Source organism: Wyeomyia smithii, chromosome 2, assembly GCF_029784165.1.
Source record: "Wyeomyia smithii strain HCP4-BCI-WySm-NY-G18 chromosome 2, ASM2978416v1, whole genome shotgun sequence".
NCBI lineage: Eukaryota > Metazoa > Arthropoda > Insecta > Diptera > Culicidae > Wyeomyia > Wyeomyia smithii.
The window spans coordinates 46,650,422-46,668,676 of record NC_073695.1 but is presented as its reverse complement, the minus strand read 5'-3'; the positions used below and the strand labels follow the sequence as shown (position 1 = coordinate 46,668,676).

General features: G+C 39.4%; 1 protein-coding gene and 1 pseudogene across 1 annotated transcript; one reads left to right on the top strand and one right to left on the bottom strand.

Moving 5' to 3' along the window:
• On the bottom strand, positions 1 to 1,122 carry LOC129723929 (collagenase-like). The gene is made up of 3 exons (XM_055678426.1): positions 745 to 1,122; positions 524 to 684; positions 1 to 459 (listed from the first exon to the last, which is right to left on the bottom strand). Exons 1-3 carry the CDS (start codon positions 1,041 to 1,043, stop codon positions 29 to 31), a joined length of 891 nt encoding a protein of 296 aa, XP_055534401.1. The 5' UTR covers positions 1,044 to 1,122; the 3' UTR covers positions 1 to 28.
• Positions 1,123 to 14,026: 12,904 nt separating this feature from the next.
• On the top strand, positions 14,027 to 15,528 carry LOC129723928 (brachyurin-like; annotated as a pseudogene).
• The last annotated feature ends 2,727 nt before the right edge of the window (positions 15,529 to 18,255 follow it).

Below are 18,255 nucleotides of genomic sequence, written 5' to 3'. Positions count from 1 at the left end.
TAGATTTGAGCACTCATTTCTATTTCGTTCAAAACTCGAAATCATCCGAAATTACAGCATTCGAATACATTTCAATCCACTGCAGGTAGGGCGTTACCCTGGTGAACACAGCCGGCCAGCCCGAATTGCACCCGAAAATTGAAACATACGAGAACACTCCAATCAGAGTGCTGTTTCCGTCGGGATCGGCCACTGTCAGTGGACCGCCCTGATCACCGGAACAAGGTGAACCGCTTTCTGCCTCGACACATAGCTGGCTGTCCGAGATGGCTGCCGGGAATCGCAGGTTGCACGCAAGGTTGGTGATCACCGGTAGGCTAGTCCGTCGCAGGTCGTTCATCGGCAAGATCTCCGGTGCATTGTGCCAGAGGGCACCCCAGCCAGACACCGTGGCAAGCTGGCCGTTGAAAGTGGACTGCAACTGTCGCCAGTTTGGCAATCGAACCGGTCGCACGGTAGCTTCAAAACAGAAAAAACCCTAGATTTAGTACAAAGTTCAACGTTCAAGTACTTGATAGCCTACGTCCAATCTCTGCCTCCTGTGATAGCTGGAGCAAAGCAATATCGTTTTGACTAGTCTGTGGATCATAACCAATGTGTATTATCAATGTTTCTGCTATAACAATATCGGTGACATTAGTCATGTCAGATGCTCCCAACAGAACAAAGATAGGATTTGGTATTCTGTAATGCAAACTAGGATAGAAAAATTGTTCAAACTAAGCATTACCAAGTGTTACTTACACGGTATAACAATTCGCCGCCGAAAGAACATAGGTACTGGTGATAAGCGATCCTCCACACCAACGCACTCCGGTTTGTCCCACTATAAGGATACCAGCTGCGTACGGTACATCCTCACCTTGAACAAGCTCTCCACCGGAAATTCGACCACCGGCAAGGACACGTGGTTCAATCGTTGGCACGGTATTTCCTATCGGCAGTTTGATAATGCGGGCACTCGGTACTAGTACACCCTGAGTCGTACCGATCAGGATAACCAGAGTCAGACATAATCGCACCAATTGCTGTTTCCTATCCATGGTCGAGCCGTTATCTTGAACTGATTCAGCAACCGTCCAATCGAGTTTTATGGGATAGTACTAAATGCCAACCGCGGCTATAGGTTGAATTTATACGTTTCCTCTGATGCAGATAGACTAACCGAACGGGAGTCGTCGCCGGCGACGGTGGCTTCAGTTGATTTCGAATCCAAGCGATTAGATAAGTTTGTGATTTTTGCAAATTATCCCGTGTGGGGTAAAGCATTACATGGTCGGGAAAAAATCACGGCAGTCTTTAATACAGGATTAGACTAAATCACAGTCAGCAAGTCTTATGATTCACATAACGAATGTTTTTTGGCTGTGAAAACACGCAATTGGATCGTGCTCATGTCGTCATAACACGGCGTTTAGCTTAATCAAGCGTCGATTTGGCTGCAGACAGTCAATTATTATTCTTACCTTCATGATTGATGTATTTTGCATTGCATTGTTTGTCTGATATTTTTTACGTCAGAGCAAATGCCTTTTTATCTTGCATTTATGAGAAAAAAAAACAAGAGAAAGTCAAAATAAATTTATAAATATTGATACCGATTTATGGACTGCAAATTGAATAAAAACTAAGGCAGTTTGATGAAAAAACCTACAGCAAAAATGAATATCTCGTATATAAAAGTAAAATTCCCAAAATCCCAAATTCCAAAAATATTAAGATTGAGAATCACTAAAATCAATAAAATCTGAAATGCTACGATCCATAAATTCTAAGAATCTCAAATTTTAAGTCCGAAAATCATCCCAATGATTTGATTTTGGGACTAAAAAATTGAAGATTTCAAAATGAAATCAAATCTCAAAATAACAGAACAGACCTTACTCTAGTCAGAAAATCCAATATTCCTAATTTCCTCAAGCTCTAGAATTCCAAATCCAAAGTTTTGAAAATCTTCTCTGGAATTCCAAAATACTAAAATCCTAAAGTCCCTGATATAGTCTAATGCAAAAATCATAAAACCACAAAATACTGAAATCCCGGAGTTTGTAAACTTCTCCTACTTCTACATCCTCATATCACAAAATTGTTGAATTTTTCAATTATTAAATCTTCAAATTTTATAATCTTCAAATCAGAAAATTTAAAAGTCCTAATTAAGGCTCTAAAATCTTGCAAATGAAATTCAAATTCCAAACATTCTTCAAATTCCACAATCCGAAAATCTTTAATTCCTAAAAAACAATCAAAATCCTAATACCATGGTTTATTGAAGCACTATAGTGTGTGTAGTTAGCGAAGCGAAAAAAAAAATTAACTGGAAAACATGATACGAACTTGGAAAAGTATTCCGCATCCTGACGTGACTTGAATCCGTTTTTCGGCATGGTGTTTTATCCAATTATAACCCTAAAATATCAGTGATCTGAAAAATTAAAAATTATAAGATACTAAAATTTTAAATCTTTAAAATCCTATAATCCAAGCAGCTTGAAAAAATTTTAATTCTTAAACTCCTGAAATTTTATACGACTTTAAACTTTTATACTTCCAAGTTCCAAGAATCTTTATTATTATCATTTAAAATTCCAAAACCAATATAACTCAAAATTTTGAAATTCATACATTTTCAATTCTATAATCCCAAAACTGCCAAAATCGTACAACCAGTGTCAGTTAGATCGTAATCGTAGAATACTAAAATGGTGTAATCCTAAAACCCTAAACTTTTTCTTAATTCTAAATCTTTGAATTATAAAAAAATCCAATCCACAGATAGCATTTTAAATTCTAAGATGGCGACTTCCGGTTTCTGAAAACAGCAGAAAATGACCAAATACCACCCAATATAAGTTTTTCTTTAACCAGTATGCCGTTCAAAATCCAGAAATTGTCTCCAAATGCCATTATGAAATCCAAAATGGCGACTTCCGGTGTCGGAAAAACAGCGGCAAATGACCAAATACCACCCAATATGGGTATTTCCGGAACCGTAATGATGCACTGGAGTCACAAATCGACTACAGACAACATTTTGAATTGTAAGATGGCAACTTCCGGTTTCTGGAAAACAACCTGAAATGGACGATTCCCATTAAATATTAGTATTTCTGGAACCAGAAAGATGCACAGAAGCTAAAAATTGATCACAGACACAATCTTGAATTTTAAGATGGTGACTTCCGGTGTCTGGCAAACAGCCGGAAATGACCAAATACCATTCAATATGAATGTTTTCGGAACCAGAATTACGCCCAGATGACAGAAATTGATTTCACAGGCAATTTTAAAGTCCAAAATGACGACTTTCGACTTCTGAAAAACAGTCCAAAGTTACAAAATATCACCCAATATAAGTTTTTCTTTAACCAGTACCCTAAATACAATTTTGAAATCCAAGATGGCGACTACCGGTTCGTGAAAAACAGCCTAAAATAAACAAATACTATCCAATATGAGTATCTCTGGAACCAGACTGATGCAAGGAGCTAACAATTGACCTCAGGCACCATTTTGAATTGCTAAATGGCAACTTATAGGCAACAGTCGGAAATGACCGAATAATACTCAATATGGATATTTCCGTAAACGTGATGATGCATAGAAACCAAACATTGACCCTGGACACCATTTTGAATTTGAAGACGACCACTTTTAGTTTCTGGAAAATAACCAAAAATACCTCCCAATATGGGTATTTCCGGTGTTAGATTGATGCCAGAAAGTCTGCTGAAAATGACAGAATTCCACCCAATATGAATATATTCAGAATTAAGGCTATGTACAGAAGCCAAAAGTTTAGGATATTGTCATTTCGATAAAACCAATCATTTCAAACGGTTTGTTGTTTGACTTTGATCATATCCTATGAACGATTCGTCGTGCATTTGTAGACTTTAAACACATTGCAAGGAATCAATGAATGTGGAACGTTCAAATAGTACGATACCACATTTAAATTATGTTGAAGCCACAGATATCGATCAAAGCAGGTATAGTTTTAAATAGTCTTTGAATTTTTCTTCTTTCCATAACTTTTGAGCCACATATCAAATGGTTATGAAGTTTGTTATTTGTAAGTTTAAGAGATGACTCGTTCATATGACACTAGTTATGTTCAAATAAGTCATGTAATCTTTGAGATAATAGACTTTCGTTGTTTTATTAACAATTTAATACATAACGGTTGCTTAAGTTCGATTATAATCAAATGAAATGGGAACGTGTAGGGCAGCCAAACTTTGAAACCACGTGTTCAATCATAATTCATCAGTTAACCCTTAAGTAGCCCGCTCATCTGATAATAATAATCAAATCGGTTGTGTAGTTTCTGAAATAATGAAGTTTCGTGATTTTCACATTTTTAAACATTACCTCTAAACTGAAAATCCGATTACAATGAAATTCAATAGGGTCTTATGGGGCAACAAGACCTTTCATTTGCAATTATTTTCATGAAAATCGGTCCAGCCATCTCTGAGAAAAGTGAGTGAGAATAAAAATCTGCACATACACACACACATACACACACACATACACACACACATACACACATACAGAAAATGCTCAGCTCGTCGAGCTGAGTCGAGTGATATATGCCATTCGGCCTTTTGGAGCACTTTTATACTTTCGGTTTTGCAAGTAATTGCTATACCTTTCTAGGAGAAAGGCAAAAAAACCTAAAATTATTAAATTCCCAAAATACACAGTAACTGCTCAAAACCCAAAACTTTGCAACTCTTAAATTGCAAGGTATTGCGGCAAATCTTATAGTGAAGAACTTTTAAGATGTTGTACTTTTTGAATTTTAAAAATTTTGTAGTTTTTCAATTATACATTTCTCTAATCTAAAACTATCGTAGCCCACAAATCCAAAAATACATCCGCGTCAAACACTCGACAGAAACGGACGTGCAAAGTGGTCGTTCTATTACAATCCGGTCCGTGTGTACGAATAGCCAAACAAAAGAGTGTATTATTCGCGCTAAAGGCCAACTAGATTGTGAGTTGTGTCGTTACGTTCTGTACCCGGCTCGCAACTTTGGCTGTATTGGTGCAAAAATACCAGCTGCAGTTTTGATCTGTGCACAGTGAATAGATCTTTCTAATTCAAGGCCATCAGTTGACAGTCGAGTCGTGTCGCTGTGCTGAGTGATCTCACACCCGGCTCACTGCTGGTGGCTGTATTGGTGCTGCTGTACTGGTGCTGCTGGCTGCTTTGGGTGCAGCTTCGAACGATCGGAAAACCACTGCTGGAAGGAAGAAGTAAATAGGTACGTGTTCTTGTCGGCGCTAGTGCGCTACATTTAGCGCGATGGATATTGATCCCTCGCCTCCCGTGCCACCATCCCCGAACCCCCCTGACCCTGACCCTTCTGTTACCCCCTCCCCTGTTCATTCTCCAGTCCCCCCTCGCCCCAGGCTTTACCCGGACGGATCTCAACAGGGCAGCTATACTGTTTATTTTCGTCCAAAGGCAGGAGTGAATTCAAAGCGATTAAACATACTGCAAATTTCTAAAGACCTGACGAAGGGGTACAAGGCCGTGACCGAAATTTCCAAGGTCCGACCTAACAAGCTCCGTGTCGTGGTCAGTGATCTGGCACAGGCCAATGCTATCGCTTGCTCTGAGCTCTTCACACGCGAGTATCGCGTTTACATACCCGCACGAGACGTGGAGATCGACGGTGTCATAACCGATTCGAGTCTGTCTGTCGAGTGTATCCTAAAAAGCGCAACCGGTTGCTTCAAAAATACCGAAACACAGGCGAAGATTTTGGATTGTAGCAATTGCGGTCCATGTCTCTCGTCGGCGGTAAAAAAGTTTACACTCCGTCAGACTCGTTTCGCGTTACGTTTGCCGGATCTGCACTCCCTAGCCACGTCTCGATCGACCGGGTTCGTCTGCCTGTGCGATTGTATGTATCCCGTGTTATGAATTGCACCAATTGCAAGCAGTTAGGCCACACAGCCGCCTACTGCTGCAATAAGGCACGATGTAGCAAGTGTGGGGAGACTCATGCGGAAGATTCTTGCAGTGTTAATGCTGAAAAATGTATTCACTGTGGGGAAAACCAGCATGAGCTCTCCACATGCCCGGTGTACATGCAGAGCAGAGATAAAATCAAGCGGTCACTTAAGGAGCGTTCAAAGCGTTCTAATGCTGAGATGCTGAAGAAGACCGTGACCACTTCTACCATAACATCGAACCCCTTTGATCTGTTGCCCTCTGATGAAACCGATTCTGACGATTCATTAGCGGGAACATCTTATGCCAATCCTGGGGAGTCTAGGAAGAGGAAAAATGTTTCTTCTCCTAAACTTCCCCGTAAAGGTCCTAAGATTTCCCAAAGTGTAATGAAAAGTACGAACAAACCAAACAGTGCTGCGGAAAAACCGAAGCAAACTCCTCCTGGGCTTGCAAATTTAAAGTCCCAGAAGGAGTTCGCAGCACTGCCAGGAACATCTAAAACCCCAGTTGTTCCTTTTGCACATCCAGTTGATGAAACAAACTCTGGATTAGTGAAATTTTCTGACATTGTGGACTGGATTTTTGAAAATTTCAATGTACCCGATCCAATTAAAATTTTTCTTACAGCATTCCTCCCAACAGTTAGATCATTTTTGAAGCAGTTGACTGCCTAATGGCCCCTCCTTGCAGCGATTGTATCCTTCGATGCCTAATTCAACTGCGTATATGAAGGATTCTATCTCTGTCTTACAGTCGCCACGTTTGATTTTGGGAGACTTCAACTCTCATGGCGTGGCTTGGGGTTCCCCATACAATGATAACCGCTCCTCTTTAATCTATAACCTTTGCGATGACTTCGACATGACTATTTTAAACAACGGTGAAATGACACGTATCCCGAAACCTCCAGCGCGCCCAAGCGCTTTGGATTTATCTTTATGTTCGACGTCGCTACGGTTGGATTGCACATGGAAGGTAATCCTCGGTCCTCCGTGGTGGGACCAAGAGTGCTCCGATGTCTACACGCAAAGATCTGACGCGTTTTTGGCCTTCCAGAAGGAAGGTATACCTGGCGACTATTTACGGTATTCGGAGCTTGATACCAAGCTTGAAAGTTTGGCTAAAGCAAAGAAACGCGGATATTGGCGTCGGTTCGTGAACGAGACGTCGAGGGAGACATCGATGAGAACAGGAACAAGAACACAGCCCGAAGAATGCGGAATCGCGTAACGGTCAACGAAAGCGAGGAGTCTTCAAGTAGGTGGATATTTGATTTTGCCAGGAAAGTATGTCCGGACTCTGTTCCTGAGCAAAACTTTGTTCGCGATACGTCTCCGGGTCACGACGCGATAGAATCACCTTTTACGATGGCAGAATTTTCAGTTGCCCTCCTGTCCTGTAACAATAACGCGCCTGGGTTAGATAGAATCAAATTCAACTTGTTGAAGAATCTACCCGGCAATGCCAAGAGGCGCTTGTTGAACTTGTTCAATAAGTTCCTGGAGCAAAACATTGTACCGCAGGATTGGAGGCAAGTGAAGGTGATCGCCATCCAAAAACCAGGGAAACCAGCTTCTGATCACAACTCTTATAGGCCGACTGCAATGCTATCCTGTATCCGGAAATTGATGGAAAAAATGATACTCCGTCGTTTAGACCATTGGGTCGAATCAAATGGTCTACTATCAGATACTCAATTTGGCTTCCGCCGTGCCAAAGGGACGAATGATTGTCTTGCGTTGCTTTCAACAGATATTCAGTTGGCGTATGCTCGCAAAAAACAAATGGCGTCTGCGTTCTTGGACATTAAGGGGGCTTTTGATTCCGTTTCTATTGACATTCTTTCGGGTAAACTTCACCGACAAGGATTTTCTCCAATTTTGAACAATTTTTTGCACAATTTGTTGTCCGAAAAGCACATACATTTTGCGCACGGCGATTTGGCAACTTTTCGCGTTAGCTACATGGGTCTTCCCCAGGGCTCATGTTTAAGCCCCCTTCTTTACAACTTTTATGTAAATGACATCGACGAATGTCTGGCAAATTCATGCACGATAAGACAACTTGCAGACGACAGTGTAATCTCTGTTACAGGAGCCAAAGCTGCCGATTTGCAATGACCATTGCAAGATACCTTGGACAATTTGTCTGCTTGGGCTTTACAGCTAGGTATCGAATTCTCTCCGGAGAAGACTGAGATAGTAGTTTTTTCTAGGAAGCATGAACCTGCTCAGCTTCAAACACAATTAATGGGTAAAACGATTTCTCAGGTTTTGGTACACAAATATCTTGGTGTCTGGTTCGACTCTAAAGGCACCTGGGGTTGTCACGTGAGGTATCTGATGAAAAAATGTCAACAAAGAGTGAATTTTCTTCGTACAATAACCGGACAATGGTGGGGAGCCCACCCAGGAGACCTTATAAGGCTTTACCAAACAACGATACTGTCTGTTATTGAGTACGGGTGTTTTTGCTTCCGCTCCGCAGCAAACACACATTTGATCAAACTGGAGCGAATACAATATCGTTGTTTGCGTATCGCCTTGGGTTGCATGCAATCGACCCATACGATGAGTTTGGAGATCTTAGCTGGAGTACTACCATTGAAAAACCGCTTCTGGAGCCTGTCTTCTCGTATTCTAATCAAATGTGAGGTCTTGAACCGTCCCGTGATTGAAAATTTTAAAAGGTTAATCGAACTTAATTCTCAAACCCGTTTTATGACATTGTATTTTAATCACATGTCCCAAAATATTAACCCTTCTTCGAATATTCCAAATCGTGTCAACTCATCAAATACTTCTGATTCTACTGTGTTTTTCGATACATCCATGATAGAAGAAACTCGTGGAATCCCGGATCATTTACGCGTGCAGCAGATCCCCAAAAATTTTTCCAATAAATATCGAAACATCAACTGCGACAATATGTACTACACTGACGGATCACTTCTTGATGGGTCCACTGGCTTCGGTATCTTCAATAACAATTTAACCGTCTCCCATAAGCTCGATAATCCTGCTTCTGTTTACGTCGCAGAATTGGCTGCAATTCAGTACACCCTAGGGATTATCGAAAAAATGCCCACGGACCATTATTTCATCTTTACGGACAGTCTCAGTTCCATTGAGGCTCTCCGATCGATGAAAGATGTTAAGCACTCTCCGTATTTCCTGGGGAAAATACGGGAACATCTGAGTGCTTTATCCGAAAAATCGTATCAGATTACCTTAGCGTGGGTCCCTTCTCACTGCTCGATACCGGGTAATGAGAAAGCGGACTCTTTGGCTAAGGTGGGCGCAACAAACGGTGATATTTATGAAAGACCAATTGCCTTTAATGAATTTTTCGCATTTGTACGTCAGAATACGATCATTAGTTGGCAAAATTCTTGGACCAAGGGGGAACTGGGAAGGTGGTTACATTCCATAATCCCCAAGGTATCGACGAACCCGTGGTTCAAGGGGTTGGATGTAGATCGGGATTTCATTTGCGTGATGTCCCGGCTGATGTCCAATCACTATAGATTTGACGCGCATCTCCGTCGTGTTGGGCTCGGGGAGAGTGGTATCTGTGCCTGTGGTGAAGGTTATCACGACATAGAGCACGTTGTTTGGTCATGCCCTGTACACCGTGACGCCAGGTCTAGATTAATAGCTTCCCTGCAGGCCGAAGGTGGGCAGCCGGCTGTTCCTGTTCGTGATGTCTTGGCGAGCCGTGACCTATCCTACATGTCCCTTATATACGTTTTCCTGAAATCCATCCACGCCCCAGTTTAGTCCTATCCCCTTCCGCCTACATCTAACCAAACGACAAGAACACGTTAAGACCCCGGATCCGGAAACAGCAATCAGACCCGCACGATACTCTCAAGGCCCGATGGAAACAACCCAATATGCCAGTCCGTAATATCTTGGCCCAGCAGCGTAACAAATTTAATATGCTGCTTACCTATGGCAATGAAATCCATCAAACAGCAAACCTGTGCTTTTAATGCAAAATATTCTAGCTTTAAGTTAGATTTAGTTTCAGCTCGTAGTCGGCAGCGAGGATAAAAAATTTGCTTTTAGTTATTAAGATACTTTAGAAAGTAAGCTACCAGATATAATTGGCGCCGTTAAACATTGAATTGTATTTGTGCCGTGTCAAATAAACTATAGATGAAGAAAAAAAAATCCAAAAATACTAAAAACATCCATGAAATTTGAGTATACCAAAATTTTCACATAAAATTGGTAAGTCTTGAATTCTAAACGTTCTAAAATACCAAAGTCGCTGAATCCTGAAATTGTAATTTAGATATGTTTCTAAAATTACAAATTCTGAGAGTTTATTAATATATTTGAGTCAGAAAATCATTTTGAAAACAATAAAAACCAAGATACAGTAACCGAAAAAAATAAACTCTGAAATTTTTGTATAAACATTTGGTATTTGACAATTTAGAAATTTGAAAAAACCAAAAAATTTCCAAATCTTGTATTAAAATTCTTTATTGAAATTATTTATTTATTTAAATCTTTAAATTGTAAACATTCAAGCTTCTTGAACTTTAAATTTTAAAATATTAGGATTTTTCTGTTATAGGTATTTAAATTCCCTAAATCCCAAATTCTTGAAATTTCATAATTTCAACAAAAATAAAAATCTCGAGATCCTTGATTTTTGGATACCTGAAATTCTGTAATTAGAAGATACTAGCATTATTATTAAGCTCAAATAAACTAATCCGTAAATTCTAAAATCCTGAAGTCTTGAATTCCAAAATCTTCACATCGTAAATCCCAAACTTATTAAATTCTTAAATCCTAGAATCTAGAAAGCTGAAATCCTTAGATCCTATCGATCTTAAAATTTTAAAAACCTTAAATCCTTAAATCACGAGGTTTGAAGAATTGCAAATGCTAGAAATTTGAACTCTTAAATTTTCAAACATTCATACTTTTAAACTTGTATATTCCTTAAGTGTCTTCAACTCTAACAATCCTAAAAGAATCATGCAGTAAAAATAAAATAAATTCTGGGAATTTCACAATTTCCTAATCTTACAGTCCTCAAATAGTAGTCTTGAATTCCTAAAACTCTAAGAGCTTCAAAAATCCTGCAATCTAGAATTGTAAATTCCCATTATTCTCGAATTTCGAAATGTCGAATTTATTTGAATCATAAAATCTGGTTGAAAATAATAAAAATCAAAATAGGGTATTGAGACGAAATACTCGAAATGTGTTGGGTGAAATTCAAACATAAGAACATAAATTTGTTCTCTATATTTTTTTTCTGTCTGCACTTGTTTTCATTGTAAAACTGAGTTAGCAAACTTTAACAATAATCAATTAAATTTCCCAATCGAGAGACACTATTCCAATCACTCCGAACCTATTTTAAGCAGTGTGCATCTTTTTTGAAGGGGATTTTCTTCGACACTCGAATAGCCCCTGAATGGCTGCGATTTCGGTTGATTTTTTTCGTTTAATGTTAATTCAAAGTTTTTTTGTGTTGGACGGAATTGGACAGCTTGTTAATCCGAGTTTTTGTTTTAGTCATTTAAATTGTCGATATTGATCAAAATTCAGGAGTTTGAGGCCCGTTTGCTTTGACTGATTAAAATAGGTGCCTCTGCTTAAGCCTTCCTTACCCCTTGCCTTCACTGAGACTGCATATTACATAGTTGCTTCTTCGCAGTGGCGTGACAAAAGAGGGGGAGGGGGTTAGAGTTCAATCCCCTTTCCCCCTAGAAGCAAGTGATCTTTAATTTTTTTTCAATATTAGAGTTTGCATTTCTTTAGCAGTAGGGTTGAAATACTTGGGACTCCGGGATGTGTAGCCCAAAGTGATCAAAGTTACACTTGTATGATCAACGAAAAAATTTGGTTTTTTTTTGTGAAACTAAGTGTGATACTTCGATATCTGGTGTACTTTTAAAAAACAAATTTCAGAAAATCAACTTTCTGTCTTCCAGTTTGCAAACCTACTGACTCGATGATATCTATCATATCTAAGATATTTGGCATAAGCAATTTTTCCGACATCAAAAATGTTTTGCTTTTTTTATCGGCCAACAGAGTAAAGCCTTAACCTACCACAAAAGATCAAAATAATGGTCGTAGGGGTCCAAATCTTACAAAAAAAAAAACATTAACCGCTTTGAGGCACAACTTTCGGAAGTCCGATTGCAAAGGCTGAGTTAATCTTTCAGACCTTTTCCAGGGACTTTTAATACAGGATTCTCCGTTGATTCTCCCGTGGAAAACAAGGTGTCTAGTTGCACTTTATTTAGGCGAAAAAATGTCGGGGAAATATATTACTTTAGACTATGCAACAGAAGGTTGCATCAAATGACTGTATGTGGAAATGGAATTTTGTGACTGTGCATCTGGAAAAAAGGCTGCTGCACGATTCAGTTGAAATGTTTCACGGGGACTTCTTTCAAGAAGACAAAACTTTTGAGACCAACTGCTAAACGAAATTCCAAAAGTTGTTTTAAATGCTGTTTTCGAATTGATTGTTCACTGAATCACGCAACGGTTAACTTACGTTACACGGTAAGCGGTATCGTTAATAATAGCAGATAAACACTTAATTTCCTAAGTTGTTTCGTACTCTTTCTTTACTGCAACACAACCCGTATTGAAAGTGAGTGATGTGAGCGCGTCAAACCACTGTTCTTCTAAAGCCGTTTTACTTTCTGTCTCTCAACCTGCCTCTCTCTTCGATACTCTCAAAATTCATATTTTTTCATCTAACACACACGGTCATCACAGACCTGAAATTTTTGTCTACAATTCCTAAAATTCTAAAAGTTTTAGAGCTTCAAATTCCTACTATTCTCGAAATCTCAGATGTCGAATATATTTGAATCATAAAAACTTTTTTGAAAATGAAAACAAAAAAATCTAAATCTCTATAATTTATGTGTTTACTAAAATCGTAACTGCTCATCATGATGGCTATGAGCGAGTGAAGTTGTACAAAGAACCACGTAGATGGGCTAGGGAAAGTTTACCTTTGCATCTCCAACGACTGTGACGGAAAGGACGGCAAACATATTTATCACCGTGGTGAGTGACGGATTTTTATACTTTTTACCCTTCCTTCTACGCTCACTAAATATACTAAAGTCGCTTTTTACGCGGGGGATACATGCCGCGTAAAAAAACCGCGTAAATTCCGGAACCCGCGTAAAAAAACGCGTAGAAAGCGACCTTAGTGTACTGCTTTTCTCTATCGAGCCTTGTTAGTTACGCCTGTCAAATATCGGTATTAATATTTGTTTTTAGAATTTTTCGTGAGGGAAGAGATAAAATAGGGGTGCTGGGAGCCTGAGAATAATCTTATGCTTAAAAGCCCCTCTGACATCGATCGGCCTATTTTTATTAAGAACGCATAATCATCGGGTTGTCAAAGCGGACTTTGTAACTTTGAGGCTATGCGGCTGTCCCCTTTTTACTGAAATTCTAATTTAACAACTTGAAAAATTAAAGAAAAAGTTCGGAATTTTACAACATGTTACCTGTAAGATTTTCTCAACTCCTAAAGTCCTAATATAATAATACTATTTCAAACTAGTTTTTAGATTATTTGCATATGAATTATCTTAAAAAAAGCGTAAAATAAGGAAAAAAGATTCAAAAACTTCAAAGAGGACATTTATATTCATCACATTTTCGCATTTTAAAATGTTTTATACAAGTCAGAGAAATTTTCGATTACTTTTTTATCACTAAGAAGAGTCGACATGTGTTAAAAAAAATCAGATTGAAAAAAACAAAGAGTGACGCTAAGTTTTTATTACGAAATAGTTCGATGACTCTAAATATAATTTTTCGTGGAGTTCTTCCCTAGACAACGTTTAACGTGTATTCTACTGCAGCTAACGTTAAGCTGTGACTTGGTTGTCCTACAGATTAAAATATTGTATTGATCGTAAAAAAAATCAAAACATGCACCACAATAAAGCTGGAAGCTTAACAAATGATAAGACAAATCTTACTTTGATTTTTCTTCTTGCCGAAACTTTCTACCAACGCGTGTGTGGACACATCGCTCAGGTTGTTTCGCTAGACGGGCTGTACCTTTCTCAGTTAGTCAAAATGAGAACGGTACAGTTAATCGTGTCGCTTATGTTGCTGGTTGTTGCGGCCGAGTCTGTCTATTCCACCCGTTACATCGATTGGAGTCTGGTTAGGCCGATTAGTGATTTTACGCTGATAGCTCGGCGAGTTCAGGACTTGGTGGCCGATACAAAACCAACTCTTTCTGGTCAGCAAGTTATTGGAGGACAGGAAACGTCGCCCGAGCAGATACCTTATCAAGTAGAGTTTGGTGTTTGTTTGCAAAAAAGCAATAATCAGTGTAAATCTTTTCGATAGGCTGCAATACAAGCGGACTTAGAGTATGGGAGTGGACTTTGTGGAAGTGTGCTGATATCTGTGAATTATGTTTTAACGGCTGCAATCTGCGTCGCCGGTGCAAGCGAAGGAACCGTGATTTTGGGTGCTCAAAACCTTCAGGACGAGAATGAGGTTGGCCAAATTCGAATCGACTTCAGTAGTGCTGATGTTCAGGTTCACGAGGAATACGTGGAGTTTATTTTCAGAAACAATATTGCAGTTATAGGTTTGTCGGGCTCGGTGTCGCTAACGTCTAGAATTCAACCAGCAGTGTTGCCAGCATCAGACACACGAACTTTCGCCGGTATGCTTGGTACGGTAAGCGGCTTTGGACTTCGTTTTCGGACGTTTTGCGTTACGTCCACAATCCGATTTTGGCCAATGCGGATTGTTATGCCGGCTGGTGGAGAGACCTTATCGATGGTCAGAAACTTTGCCTGTCTAATGCTAACGCACGTGGACCGTGTGTTGGGTATGATGGTGGACCATTAACTGTGCTAGAAGCTGGTCAGAACCTGCTGGTCGGTTTCTTCTCGTTCGGATCTGTACTTAGTTGCGAAGCGGATTGGCCCACCGTTTTCGTACGAATCACATTCTATTTGGACTGGATCGCAGCGCACACCGACGTAGTTATCAGGTAGTGATGCCAGGAGATTAATGTTTTATGGTGCGCTGGTGACTGGTGAAAAAGTGGAAGCAAACGATAAATCAGCTGCCTATGTTGTTACCGAACATTGTGATAAGATAAATGAAACGTTTTCCGCTTGACGCCAAACAACACTGCGGACGGGAAAGAATCTTGTACGACCGTATTACAAGCCTTTCCTTGGAAATTTGAAGAGCATTCAATGGGCATTCCGGTTGCTTGTTTTTGTGACAACAAGTTGTGAATAGGCGAGATAGCGCAGAGTTGTCACTGTGAAATTTTATTATTAGTATTGATGAATAATCTGGGGGAGTTCCAGGAATTTAAGGCCGGTCTGTAGCCATATGGCCATGTGCTCTGGTTTTGGTTATTTCATTTTTTGAAAATAGTTTTCTATATGCCATGTTTCTACATACTTTCTATTAAAAGGATCAGATATAAATCAAAGTGAAACAATGAATCAATCAGAGCAGGATGTTGTGAGAATTTAAAATATCATTTGATATTTCAAATATAAGTTTTGAAGCAAATTATGAAGAATATCCAAATCTTCGTTTTTTTACTCAAACCGTTTTGTTATATTATATCAAAATCGTAAGGAAAAAATTATGGCTAATTCCATAATCCAAAAAAAGCTTTCTTATTGAAAATAAGTAACGATAACACTGGTCGACAAAAAAAAAAGAGTGCACACCAAAAGCTTAAACCGGAAAAAATGGAAGATTATGGCTATTCAACCATTCCTATGAATTTCGGTTCCTCTAACCATTACCAAAATGCGTCAATTTACGTGAGAGTTCGCTTAATAATTCGTTGCTTCAACGTTATGTTCAAGAAAAAGTCTCTGAAAAAAAAAACAAATTAGTGGCTAGGGACACCAAAATTCACAGGAATGGTTGAATAGCTATAATCTTTCATGTTTTCCGGTTTGAGCTTTTGGTGTGCACTTGTGTCATATCAAGCCAGTTAGCGTTCAAATTTTGCATTATTGGTAAATCCAAATTTCATACATCATTCACATTAGCCTGAAAAGAAACCCCAGTAGCTACCCTCAGTGGATTTTCTAGGTTCCATATTGTTGGTGCTAAGACAATAATGGGGAACAAGTCGCGATCATAGTAAGCGTTAGCGTTTATAGCGACTGCAAACCGGTCACATGTTGGTAAAGGTAAGCAAATGGCAAGCAAAATGGCGGTTTTCCGATTTTTTCTGCATCGATGGACTCTTCCTTTCACCCCTCATCGGAATTTGGAAATTTTAAAACATTTTTTTCATAAACTTGTCCTTACGGCCATAGAAGCAGCATGAACTCTTATGAAATAGGTTTAATCCTAGTTAGTAAAGCATACTTTATAGTTCCGCGAAGTGAAAAATTTGACGAGTGAAAGAGCGTAAATTTTCGCTAGCGTAACCTGTCGTGAAAACTCGGTAGTGGAACACATAGGTATTTCACCAGCCTGTAGTTTACAGTTTATGTAAAGTGAAATTCACGAGTTTACACTTCGAGCGAAGTGAAAATCACCCTGAACTGACAGAATATAAACGCGCTGGAATGTCAAGTTTTCAATACCTGCTTCTTTTTTCACTAGTATGTGCATGTGTGGAAAAAATAAGCTCAAATGAAAAAGATGCGATCCACAACCTTCGATTTCGCTGGGTCGAATTTGTTTACAGTTTCAAGCGAAGTAAAATTTGTGCAGGTTACATTTTTCATGCGCGTGCAAAACTGAACATTTTGTATAAGATTTTCACTTCGCTTGGAACTCAAAACAGGGCTTAACAAGAAAAATATCTTTTCACTTTTCGCTTCACTGTTGGTGTCGCTTTCCACAATGCCCCTGTATACTAAACTCTTTTCTCAAGCATTCTTTCATGTATACACTTTAACTCCGTCCACACTACACCGCATATCACCTGATATTAGGCGATTCGTGCTATGGAGGCCATATCACCATCCATATCATCTGATATCCCATACAATCGAGATGTCATCACATGCCACTTCGGCTACATGATATCGCGGATATCATGTTCGAAAACAAAATGATTCGCCGCAGTTGGCAACACGGCCAACTTAAGCCAATGACAGTTGACGCAATCCTATAAATTTCTCGATTCGCGTTGCACGCGAAAAAGAACGAAGGAAATATTTTTGATTTTGTCACTCCGCATATTTTGACAATTACATATAACAATTCGAGTGGGTACGAACAGCCTTTAAAATCTCTTCAACGCCATCAACGCGAATTCCAATCTGCTGTCATGATTTTGTGTTTTGTTTTTGCTTTGACCTGTTTTCAGTTATCTTCTTTTTCCAATTACCAAATCAAACGTCAAACCATATCATCTCACTGTAATGTGACCACCCCAAGTGATATCCGATATCATCTGGTGATATCAGGTGATATGTGGCGTAGTCTGAACAAGGCATTAATGTCATTGTTGCGGAAGTTATAACACGCTCAGTTTTTCTTCGTCCATAACAATACAACCATTGAATATTATCAAAATTTGCCCGTTCAAACGCCTAGTATGCTTCTTGGCTACCAAATTCTGCTTCATGGTCCAATTCGGATGTTTACCGTAGTACCGTAAGTCCTATAGCCTTCTCGGGTGAGGATTTGATAGTTGGCATCGTATCTTTTAGACATATCTTATATGGAGATACAAGGACTTAACGCCCCTCAATGTCTTCCTCCGCAGCTCTCAGTCCATAGCTCTAGTTTTCTTGAAAGTTTTTCGCCGCCTTTCCATATTCAGGTTCTCCTAAAACACTACACTGTGTTAATTTTGGCATTTTTATTACAGTAGCAAACTTTAATCTAGACCATTCTGCGTTTTCCAGATGTTTTTTTATGTATAACATTTATTTGAGACGGCACAATACATAAAATGTTTAACGAAACGCATCGCGAACAATGTTCTATGCGGTAACAGAACCCGGGCATACTTTCCTGGCAAAATCAAATATCCTCATACTTGAAGACTCTCCGTTTTTGTTGACTACATTACGATTTCGCATTCATCGGGCTGTGCTCCAAAGAGTGCCCATCGATGTCTCTCTCGAAGTTTCGTTTACGAATCGACGCCTATAACCGCGTTCCTTTGATCGCACCACGCTTTAAAACTTGGTCTCAAGCTCCGAACTCCGTTTGAAGTCATCGGGCTTGCCTTGAACGCTTCGGATTTATCCGCGTTGGCATTGGAGCACTTTTTGTCCCACCGCAGTCTGTTGATCTTCACGC

Bases quoted from the DNA above. Each gene is read 5' to 3' on its own strand.
- LOC129723929 (XM_055678426.1), bottom strand. From the start codon at position 1,043: ATGGATAGGAAACAGCAATTGGTGCGATTATGTCTGACTCTGGTTATC. The intron at 685-744 runs GTAAGTAACACT...TTTGCATTACAG, and splicing joins GCGGCGAATTGTTATACCGT to AATACCAAATCCTATCTTTG. The intron at 460-523 runs GTAGGCTATCAA...TCTGTTTTGAAG, and splicing joins ACAGGAGGCAGAGATTGGAC to CTACCGTGCGACCGGTTCGA.